The 12,227-nt window shown below is 36.8% G+C and overlaps 1 protein-coding gene across 1 annotated transcript; it reads right to left on the reverse strand.

The window, feature by feature from the left end:
• Positions 1-5,468: 5,468 nt before the first annotated feature.
• LOC107685429 (cytohesin-interacting protein-like) lies at positions 5,469-10,259 on the reverse strand. The gene is made up of 9 exons (XM_016482001.1): positions 10,152-10,259; positions 9,833-10,065; positions 9,498-9,547; positions 9,357-9,411; positions 8,849-8,951; positions 8,315-8,408; positions 7,221-7,287; positions 6,921-6,987; positions 5,469-6,511 (listed from the first exon to the last, which is right to left on the reverse strand). The coding sequence occupies exons 2-9, from the start codon at positions 10,007-10,009 to the stop codon at positions 6,093-6,095; spliced, it is 1,032 nt and encodes a 343-aa protein (XP_016337487.1). The 5' UTR covers positions 10,010-10,065; positions 10,152-10,259; the 3' UTR covers positions 5,469-6,092.
• Between the last annotated feature and the right edge of the window lie 1,968 nt (positions 10,260-12,227).

Genomic DNA, 12,227 nt, shown 5'->3' on the forward strand with positions numbered 1-12,227 from the left:
TTATTTGATTGTGTTCCTAAAAGACCCGTCTAATGTAATGTGGACTGAGACACAAACACAACTAAAAAGAGGTTTGAGTCCAGCTGCAAAGTCAAAATAGAATACAAAAAAAATATTAAATATTATATAACATCAAAAGATCATATAACATGAGAGAACTGTGAAAATGCATATTATCCAATTATTGATTCTAATAAAAGCACTTGCCAACTAACTAAATGAGGACAACATAATGCTGAAATCCAATCAAAATGGTAAAATAAAAGGTAACGCTTTAGATTACAACCCGCAATGTACTGCATAAGTAAACAGAATTTACAGCGTAACTTTTTTGTAATTACAGTGTACCTATTCAGTACCTCTGTGTAGGTATAAGGGAACAATATGCGAAGTTTGGGGAATAAAGGAGTAATAATCTGTAAAATTACAAATTATTTCTACTGTAAGTATTTTGAAACTAAGGGGTACCTATTCTAATATTACGTGGAATGTATGACCTAACAACAATCTTATATTTGCAGGTGATTTAGCAAAAACATTCACTGTGTACTTTTTTATAGCCTACACATATAAAACACCCTGGAAATTGTTTAAATCCAAGCGCTCGACGTGAATGAGAGCATGCATCAAGTCACGTGAGTTCAAACGTGAACGGTACTTTGTGCAACGAAATCCGTGACTGCGGTGCTTAAGATGGGAACGTGTGGAAAATAGGAGAAAACTAATCGAAGCGCGGTCAAGGACCGCAGTAAAGATAGTTTGCGATTTGATATTCAGATTTCTTTTGGCTATAAATACGCAGTGCGCTGTCATAGACATGCAAATAATACCGAATATCATTCTCCATGATTTGTGAATTCAGGGTTTTTTTTAGTAGCGACTCTTAATTTTATAATGCCTATACCTCCAAAAGTTGGACACTTAGAGGAATGAAACCGGTGTCATCACCAGCTTGATCTGTGAATTTTTTCACAGCAAAGGTCTTGTCCGTAAACCTCTTGGTAAGTCCGCTAATAACGGTTTCCAGTTCATTAGGTAAATGAGCATATACACGTATACACTTGTACACTTTGTTTGACAATAAAGTTTTGGTTGTTGTACCTTTCCTTGAGTACTTGGCTTCAATATTCTGATTTGCGAAAGTTTCACAGTATCAGTTAACCCTTTCTTGACCCCTTAACTTAATTCTGATCTGAAAAATTTCACAGTGCAGTGTTGGTCAGCTGACCCTTCCCTGAGTCATGTACATCATTATTCTGATTTGTGAAAACTTTCACAGTTCAGTTTGGGTCAGCTGACCCTTCCCTAAATCACTAACATCACTATTCTGATTTGTGAAAACTTTCATAGTTCACTACGGGTCAGCTGACCCTTCCCTGGGTCAGTAACATCACTATTCTGATCTGTGAAAACGTTCACAGTTCACTACGGGTCAGCTGACCCTTCACTAGGTCACTAACATCACCATTCTGATCTGTGAAAACGTTCACAGTTCACTACGGGTCCATTATTTTGATCTGTGAAAACGTTCACAGTGCAGTTATTGTCAGATAACGGTTCCCTGAGTCACTAACATCACTATTCTGATCTATGAAATCTTTCACAGTTCTCTACAGGTCAGCTGACCCTTCCCTGAGTCACTAACATCACTATTCTGATCTGTGAAAACTTTCACAGTTCCATACGGGTTAGCTGACCCGACCGGTCTGTCGCTTGGAGATGGTAGAAAGCCGGCTTGAAACGCAGTGGAAACGCCAGTATGATGAGGATAATTTTCATTTTAAAACATAAATGCACCAGTGTAAATGTAGCCTTACATCTAAGGGGGCTGGGACGCATTAGCACTACAGCCTCACGTGTGCGCCACATCTCTTGAGTGTAACCGGTGTAAACTAGTAGGTGTGTTCAACTTGACGCGGACCGACTGTGACTAACAATAGTCACTAACATCACTATTCTGATCTGTGAAATCTTTCACAGTTCTCTACAGGTCAGCTGACCCTTCCCTGAGTCATGTACATCACTATTCTGATCTGTGAAAACTTTCACAGTTCGGTACGGGTCAGCTGACCCTTCCCTTGGTTACTAACATCACTATTCTGATCTGTGAAAACTTTCACAGTTCGCTACGGGTCAGCTGACCCTTCCCTGGGTCACTAACATCACTATTCTGATCCGTGAAAACTTTCACGGTTCACTACGGCTCAGCTGACCCTTCACTGGGTCACTAACATCATTATTCTGATCTGTGAAAACTTTCACAGCTCACTACAGGTCAGCTGACCCTTCCCTGGGTCACTAACATCACTATTCTGATCTGTGAAAACTTTCACAGCTCACTACGGGTCAGCTGACCCTTCCCTGGGTCACTAACATCACTATCCTGAGTCAATGGGAATGTCCCACTTCAGGTCCTGAGAGATGGTTGTGCCCAGGAACCTGAATGACTCCACTGCAGCCACAGTGCTGTCCATGATGGTGAGTGGGGGGAGAGCAGGGGGGTTCCTCCTGAAGTCCATGATCATCTCCACAGTTTTGAGCGTGTTCAGCTCCAGGTTGTTGTGACTGCACCAGACAGCCAGCTGCTCGACCTCCTGTCTATAAGTTACTCTCCGTCCTGGATGAGACCGATGACTGTAGTGTCATCTGCAAACTTCAGGAGCTTGACAGAGGGGTCAGTAGAGGCATGTCTATGACAGCGCACTGCGTATTTATAGCCAAAAGAGATCTGAATATCAAACCGCAAACTATCTTTACTGCGGTCAGACGAGGGACAACTTTGAAACTGTCTGGAGTGTGTTACTTTAAAACTGGAGCAGTGAATGTGGTGAATGCGAACTGGAAACAGCTGGAATGGCACATGAGAAGAGTCTATCCGTGTTTGCGGCGCTCATGACAGGAATATGTGTAGAAAATACAAGAAAACTAATCGAAACGAAGAGGAGAGAGATTTTTCAAACTGACTGGAATGTGTTCTTTTAAAACCAGTAAAACCGGGAACTGAACTAATGTTAGTCAAAATGATGCTTGAGGACGTGGATCAAAACGGTAGAATCAAAGACGGTAAAATCCTGTCATTTCGCTATAATACAGTTTAATCTTGACTTTCAGTGTTTATTACTGTGAGTTTATTGGCGTGATGGTTTGGCCATAATAGCTGAACTTCGTCAGTGGGTGAAAAACATGAACAAATTGAACAAAATCTATTTATTCTTAAACAAGCTTTTCAAAAGAATTTGATTTAACTGTATAAGCTGTACAAGTATGGAGTTACTTTGCTTTTTTCTGAACTGGTGTAATCAATTTTAATCTTTTATTAAGCACCACTTTAATTTACAGCCCGCAAATGTTGTATTTACCCTGTAACTACATGGAACAAGGGAGGAACAAGTTGGACTTAAACACAGAACAAGTGTATATTTGCACAGTAATTACAGAGAACAATATTGCACTAGTTTTAATTTAATTGTTCGATGGCAAATTAAACCCTCTACATTTTTTTTTGCTATAAAAACACCACAGTATACATCCACTGAAATACAAATGTTGTATCATGTATTTTTTCTGTGAACAGCTGGAAAGAGGTAAGCTTGTTTTAAGCTTCATTGAACCTTGATGGTATATCATGCAAAGTTATTTGGTGATAGTGGTGTTGAGAAGTTGCTGGTGTGAAGTTGCTGAAATCCATGAATAAGCTTTCATAAGGTAAGTAAACTCATGAACTATAAATCATAGCAGAAAATCATTAACTAATTTCACTAGATGTCCAGTTTTGTTGTTCAGTAATCTGCATCATATCCATCCTTTAATAATAGAATGTGTACCCCATGGTTAAAAAATACCTATACGCCTATAATAAAATACCAATATAAAATTATAAAAAGTATATATCGTCTTTCTAAATCATTCCCAAACATAAGATTGTTGTTTAGGCCATACATACCACGCAATATTAGAATAGGTACCTCTTAGTTTCAAAATACTTACAGTATAAATAATAATAATAATTTTACAGGTTGTTACCCCTTTATTCCCTAAACTTTGCATATTATTCCCTTACACCTACACGTACGTTCTTTATAGGTACACTATAATTACAGAAACGTACACCGTAAATTCAGTATACTTCCGTAGTTCTTTGCGGGTTGTAATCTAAAGCATTACCAAATAAAAGTACACATTTCCTGTGTTGTATGCAGGTGACTAGCAGCAACAGCAATAGGATTTATTATTATTATTTTAAATTTTTTTATGAAAATATCCCCCTCTCAATATGATCATTAAAGTAAATAAATAAATAAAAATACAAAAGAAAAGAAAGAATCACGTGCCAAATATTGGTTTTCACATTTATCATGCATTGAATATAATTAATAATTATTAATATATTTAAATTTAGTTGAAATATATTAATAATTTATTTATGTTATATTATTATTAATAATTTTAATAGATTTCAAATTAGTTTAAATAAAACTGTCTGTTATAGGGATCACTTAAGAAAGAAAGAAAAAAAGGTGGTATGGTAGCAGCACCTCTATCAGACCACATCCTGTTATGAATTTCTCTATACCTGCTGTGGTTTGGAGCTCTGTCACTCATCATCTCAGTCTTTTTTTTAAGTCACACTCACTACAGAGCAGTCTTTTTTTCATGCAGTCAAGGATTTAAAGTTTTGATCTAAACTAATCTGAGATCAGGATTAAATGACTTCTAACAGGGTATAAATAAAAATATACTCTATAAGAGGTATATTCTATAAATTGTCTTAAATATTCTATACTATATAAATTGTTTTAATTATGGGATCTTGATGTGCAGCAAAATAATTTTTGTGCATTATTCAATTCTGTGTGTATTTTCACTGTCTCTACTTTTACTTACAGCCTGATGGATTTTTACAAGCAGAAAATGTTTTGTTGGTCCTGAAACAACACTGTTAAACATTTTTAATCTTAACATTAACTACCTAAACAAACTCAACAACCCTAAAAACAGAGAGAAATGAGTTTGATAATAATGCATTAAGTTTGCAAGAAGAATGCAAGATGCTTTAACCTCAAACCTAATCCTATACTAGGCACAGTAAGCTTGCAGGCATAATGAATCAAATGGTTACTTGTCATTTAGCGGACACTTAAGCCACAAACATATTTAGCACAAACATATTCTCACGGATCCCCTGAACATGCATGACATTAATTTATATTTTGCTCTGGTGGTAACAAGCCTCAGAGTCTTGCAATGCAACATCCCCAGTTAAATTATTAAATCTGTTACTCTAATACTACAGTATTAGACCCTTATACTGTGGTATTACTCTAATTATACCAGATATGTTATTATTCAGGTAGCCTACATTCTTTTCGGATTCTTGCTTCATCAAGACAATAGTTAATCTAAATGAGAAAATGGACTTTAGAAGAAAGACTGAAAATGTAACTAACACTTGCAATGTGTTAAGTCTAAGACATTTTGGACCGCAGCAAGGTGCATGCTTAACATTGAGAAGCAACAAGCCTATGTTGAGTCAGGGCTTCCTCACACCCCTATGTCTTCAACCACTAAGCCCCCTCACATTTGCATGCTACAGCAGATACGAGATCTATAGATGTGAGATATAGATATCAGATGTGAGACTATGAGATCTTGATTAGTTACAAGATCAAGTATCTAGGACACATTCATGAGTTTGTGGGACTGAAATCTAAACCACTCAATTAGAGCAGTGGAAGCAATGTGCACAATTCTAAATATTATCTCAATGCAGTTGCTTTTCAGTTTGGTTAATGCCAGTTGTTTATTTCAGTGCTGAATCTTGGGGAAGTCATAATGCTTTGGTCCCTTGAGAAAAAAAAAATAACACAGAAAATAACACAAAGATTGCTGCCATGCAGTCCGTAATGCTCATGTGAGACTCCTCCCCTCATTTCAACACTTAAAGCAGGAAAGTCATGAATGCCCGTCAGTTCTTGTATTGCATTAATTCTATAATGTTTTCAGAACAGAAGATTTCAAACTGGTTGAATCTCCCACTGCCCAAGGTCAAAGTATTCATCAGATCAGCAGTCAATGGTTGTAGAAATTATGTTTTAGCTGCCCTCTTCTTCCTCTACGGAGTGATTCAGTCCAGGTATGAACTTTAGAAGGTGCTTGCGGACACTACCTTTCCTGCCTCTCCTTGGCAGCGTCCCAAACATGGAAGAAGTTGAATTTTCCCAGCTCGGAGAGAGTGAACTGTTACTGCTGGTCAGGCTAACGCTGCGTGTTCTTGTCAGGGGCCGCAAGGCCCCCCCTTCCAGCTGGAAGAAGCCTCCATTTGGCTCAGTTGGGCTGAACGGACTTGAGTCATCAAATACTGATGACATGAAGGCTCCGTCCTCACTATCATCTGTCATTATGCTACGGCAACTGCTGTCACTGGAAAAACGCTGCCCAGAGCGGCCAGTTGGAGATGAGAGAGACATCAGAGAGTCAACAGACAGATGCTGAGCACTTTCATTCAGATTACCTGGAACACAGACAGAGACACATGTAATCCTAATGTTATTCAACATCATCCTGTACAGCATAAGAGTATATCAGACAAAGGACACAGTTGGACATAGTGCGGGTTTCTTAACAACTTTGTTTAAGCAGCGTTTTTTAAACACCTTCAAAAACAAAGCAGGAACTCATGCACAACTATCACAAACCATACAAACCGTAGATAATCACTGAGGAAGCTACCTCATAAAAAGAACCAAGGGGATGTAAACCTTTACACATTCATCATTTGTGCATTATTCGTGTAAATTAATTTGTTTCAGATCCATGTTGCAAATCCAACTGGAACTCTCTCAGGGAGATATACTCTCTTCTGTCAGACAGTGGCCTTTAACTGTCTGAACAGTTGTATATAGTTTTTTTTTTTTTCTCACCTCGAGTAAGACGTTTTTCCTGAAGTGTGAGAGATTGCAGTTCCACCCATTTCTCACGAAGGGTTTGCTGTGCCGAGGGAAAACACAGAAACAGAGATCAGCATCTATGAGTCATTCTGGTGAACGTGTGTACAGTATGTTGATCAGCATTAATTTAGACGCTTCATCATGGAAACACATACACTAAATTGCACACAATACAGACTGCCTGAGACTTCTCAGTCTTTCTGAGTAAAGTTTCAGCTTTGTGTAGATGTGGTAAACACACACAAATACACACAATCATGCACAAATACACACCTTAAGATAGTGCATCTTTTTCTCTAATTCAATTCTCTTCACAACACTCCCACTGACCGTCTCCAACCTTCACATAAAAACACAAGAAGAGAGAAAAATTCGAATTAATATATGATGGTCAAAAGTTTTTTTTTTCTTCATTTTGACAGTTTTGTTGCATTTGTTACATCAGACCCACACAATATATAAACTACTTTTTTTATTTGTTAATTGTTGGTTACTAGGGTGTTCTGGGTGGTTGCTAGGTGATTGCACAAAAGAGTCTTTGGCAAAGTTACATTGGCACATCAAAAGAGTTCTTGTCAAGTCTTTTTGTCCCTAGATATGGATCAGGGTTGCACCAGCCATTAGTAAGTTCTTACATTGAATGAAGATGTCCACAGTAGAGAGTTAATAACTACTAGCTTTGTAACTAATTTTGTACTTAATTTTGGTTACATTGCATTTGACTAACATTTTTCGTAGTTAGTAGGTTGCAAGCTCTCCGGAAAGTGTGTATTTGCATAATATGTCTTTTACCTTCAATGATCCAAAGCAGCCTACAAATTTGTGAGCAGAAGTTGTGTTGAAATGTCATGAATTTCAGTTTATCCTGCTAAAGTAGACTTACTATACTCATAAATAATAGGTGCAGCTGGCCCCAGGTCTCCCTAGGATTTTTTGTTTTCCATCCTTTTTATCTTCCATGAGATTAAAAGGATTCTCGATGTCTTTAGTTCCTGACACTCACGTGACATGGGTATATCCGCTGTGTATGCTACAAACAGCTCACACTGAAGCCTGCAGCTGCATGCAGTGTGGTTCAATGAATAAGAAGGCATGATGACATCCAATAAAAACTTTAAAGCACTCAAAACAGCTGAGCAGCCTGGACAGCTACATAATCGATAACTCTCAAAAGAAGAACATCTTCCTGCTATGGGAAGATGCATTTAATAATGCAGCTTGTTAAAAAGATTAAGATTAAGTGCTATTAAGTGACCAGTCACTTAATAGCACTTAATCTTAATCTTTTTAACAAGCTGCATTATTTGAGGCGTCATTCATGACCATAGAACACAAAAAAACATCCTGTTTCTGATACTTATACTCACTTCAGCATGTTAGTGGAATCTCGAATCAACTCAATAATGTGCTGGTGGGTAGATCCTTCAATACTGAATCCATTTACTGACAATATGATGTCACCTATCAAAGAGAGAGAAAGAGAGATAGTAAATAAATAAGTAAATAAATAAATAAGATTCTGAGGGTCCAAAACTAGGTAGAAAATGGCCAATTATGACTGTTTTGATGTATAAAAAAAGTTTTTTTTTAAATGTACATAATAAGTGGACCTCAGGAAACATTATAAATGGTAATATAACATAATCGTAATATAAAAATAATAATGCATTAAAATGTAAATTGTCAGACAGATTATGGTGCTGTCTATTGAAAAAACAAATATATATATATATGCGAGAAAGTGTGAAATAACAGTCCACAAAGACCAAAGAGAGCAATACATCAGCTGTGTTAAATGTAGATGGCATGTAGGCTTGTGGGAAAGTGCCATGTAAACAGGGTCAGGTCAAATGGGTGGAGTGAATAACACTCTAAGAAGAGGAAGTGGAAAACCTGCTCACCAGCAGTCAAACCTGTAGTTTCGGCTGCACTGCCATCCTGCACTTTGCAAACAAATGTACACATCTCCACCATACTGCTGTTCTTCACCTTGAGACCATATGTCTGCACAGAGAGACATACATCCCAATGGAGTATTTAATGAGCCTGTTCTATTGGTTTTGGTTGTGTGTGTACAATGGCCCCAAAATGTATCTGGACAATTAAGCCATTATTAAAAAAATTCTGAGTTTAGACACAAAATATCAAAGGAAGTAGCATTTATAGCATCTAACCAAAGAATATTTGCTACATATTGAAAGACAAAACAATATGTATCATTTAAAATGCAGAGAGGCGGAATTGTGACATTTTGTCTTAGTATTATGTTAGTGGATCAGGTCCACAGTTAATGATGAATGATGAAATGATGAATCACCAAAGTTTACTTGTTAATGTGAAAATGCACCTATGTGAGAAAAAAGTGCATTCGATGCAGTGTGAAACATTGGTTATGAGTATAAAACATGCCTGAACTTCGAATCCAAAGTCTTCATTGTCTTGTTTCTCCAATATAACCATTGTTCTGCGCAAAACATGAGAAATGTGCGATGAATATTTGCATGAGAGATAAGAAATTCACAATGAAGTGAATCAGTAAATCAGTCTTACCTCTGAGGATCGGTATAATCCACTAGAGATGTTGAGTGTGTTCTGTGCAGCTGCAAAAGAGTAATTCTCAGATGAAATCAAAGATTATTTACTAATGAGAAACAATCTGAAATTTTGAAAAACTGCAAGAATCCGGCAGGAATGCATGTTTTTAATTAATGTCTGAACAACTTTTGAAAATATTTTTGCAACTGAACTTTTTAAAAATCCATTAACATTCCTTTAGAATATTTTGACAAAATGAATGTTAGACCTACAGTTGTAAACTCTCTGCATTCATGTTGCCATAGAAACAGATATAATAAAATTATATCACTGTATGTTGATTGTCCCACCTTACTGCATGACAATGTCCCATCTTTGATCTCTTCAGTATTCGAATTTTTGGCACTGCTGAAAGAGCGTCGTCGCCACAGTATGTTTTTCTTCTTTTGAGAGTTGTCGATTATGTAGCTGTCCAGGCTGCTCAGCTGTTTTAAAGGTGCTTTAAAGTTTTTATTGGATGTCATCATGCCTCCTTATTCATTGAACCACACTGTATGCAGCTGTAGGCTTCGGTGTGACCTGTCTGTAGCATACACAGCGGATATACCCTTGTCACGTGAGTGTCAGGAACTAAAGACATTGAGAATCAGTGTGTGGGTGTATGTTAACCATTTTAAATGGTTCCTTTTTTCCTCTTCTCTATTCTTTCACTTTTTTCATCTTTGTCTAGTGTGCTGTTGACAGAAATGGTGCTTGTGGCTGTTTCCTTCCTCAGCCTTTAGCTCCTTTGAGAATTGTGCAGTAGTCTGAGAACAAACATGCATGAAGAACCACAGTAGTATCAAATCTCTCTCATCTCTCATCTGTTTCCACAGTGCTGCACAGCTTTTACTTCTTTCTCTCTCTCTGTGGACTATCACTTTTGTTTTGTGGTCTACAAAGAGGACCTTTCTGAAAGCCTCAACAGATCAAACCATCTGATTCGCTGAGGTTTTGGCCCTGAATTTCTTTTGTATATCATCAGGTGTACATCCAATTTGAATCTAGAAATCAATATGTCTGGTGCTTGAGAGTAAAAAAAAACTTCTAAACAGTATCAGAAACAGAGAGTTGTCAGCCGAAAGTCGAAACATGGGAGTGGTTGTGGTGAGGGGTGGGGTTGTAGCGCCCTTTCTGACTAAAGTGGTGGGGACAGTTTTACCTACCGTCACCAGACTCGGTACATATATCATTCTCATCATGCAGGACAATTTTTACATTTAAAACAGGAATCTAACAGGAAGTTGGGCATTTAGATTATTTATTTATTGAAAATTACAGGAGAATTTAAATACTCCTCCAAGGGACTTCATGTGATTCTCTCCAAATGATGTATTCCTACAAAAAATAAGTACTCTTAAAGTTTATTTTAAGTAAACTTAAGTTCAGGTATATTAATACTTTATGTAGTATACTAAAATAAATATACTAGTAGTTTACTTGTAAGTGTACTAGTTCAATACTTATTGGGACTAAATTGGCCAACTTTTTACTTTCTAAAAGTATAATTTTAGTGTACTTTAAGTGTAACAGTAGTGGATAATTAGTTTTTATTTTGTATTGCAACTATACTCTGAAGTATACAATGGTTCCCAACATAAGTACTTCATCCATATTAAATCAAATAATCAATGTTGTGGGTGAAAGACTGGACAAAATACATTTATTAAAATAAATAATTAAATGCTTGTTAAATATAAATAGGCTTGTTTATGATTTTCACTTTATTTCAAATCATTATTGTGAAGAGATATACACTTCATCACAATGAACCAGGCAATGATTGAGATTATTGAACATGTTTACAGTTTTTCACATTTGCTAAGACACTAAATCCCACTCTCTAAACCAAATTCTCAATAGCCTAAACCAGTTTGTCAAATAAATCACTCTTTCTGCAAAACCTTAAACAAGTTCAGGCAGTTTAGACACTGTTTGCAGATCTCACACACTTTTTTTGCAAAACTCTAAACACATTCTCACTCACTAAAACACAATTTGCACTGTGATAAACTTGTGATGCAAAACCCTAAACACAAGAAAGCAAAAGTTAAGCACAACTGCAACACGGCTGTCATCATTTACAAACAATAATTCTAAACTGTTCACACTTGTTTCTAAATATGTGAATGTACAAAACATAAGCCAGTTCAAAGTGCACAGATGGCATGGGTGCTTCCATCAATCTGAGAGGTATGGAAGAGTGTGTATACAAGGTGGAGGAAGAGGAGGATGAGGAAGAGCAAGACCAAGAACAGACATTTCAGATGAAATGAGAGCTACTGTGATAGAGCATGTTCTTGTGCATGGAATGACAGAGGCAGGACAAAGAGTTCAACCTAATTTGAGCGGATTCTCTATGGTCACCATAATCAGTTGGAAAGTTAAAAAGAACAGCAAAAGAAGAGTGGAAGAGAATGTTGTGTAGATTATTAGTACTGAGTACTAAGCACTTTTAAATGTTTTATATATATTTTTATATAAATATTTTTATTGGGATAAACAAAAACATTATTTGGGGGACAAATCTGGGGACAGTTTCTGTCCCCCAGTCTCCCCATTTGTAAAACTGTAATTTTTAATATGTATGAATTCTTACACTTGATGGAAAACAAACACTTTTATTTAAAAATAAAAAATATATTAAATTACTTTTACTAGTAGATGGTGGCAAAGGAGCACTTATTGGTTCATTAGCCATGTCCA

The sequence above is a fragment of the Sinocyclocheilus anshuiensis genome, unplaced genomic scaffold (assembly GCF_001515605.1).
Source record: "Sinocyclocheilus anshuiensis isolate Anshui unplaced genomic scaffold, SAMN03320099.WGS_v1.1 scaffold1070, whole genome shotgun sequence".
Lineage (NCBI taxonomy): Eukaryota > Metazoa > Chordata > Actinopteri > Cypriniformes > Cyprinidae > Sinocyclocheilus > Sinocyclocheilus anshuiensis.

Excerpts from the sequence above, each read along its gene's own strand:
- LOC107685429 (XM_016482001.1), bottom strand. The coding sequence starts at position 10,009 with ATGATGACATCCAATAAAAACTTTAAAGCACCTTTAAAACAGCTGAGC. Across the intron at positions 8,409-8,848 it reads AACTACAGGTTTGACTGCTG|GTGACATCATATTGTCAGTA; the intron begins GTGAGCAGGTTT and ends TCTCTTTGATAG. Across the intron at positions 6,512-6,920 it reads GGAAAAACGTCTTACTCGAG|GTAATCTGAATGAAAGTGCT; the intron begins GTGAGAAAAAAA and ends TCTGTGTTCCAG.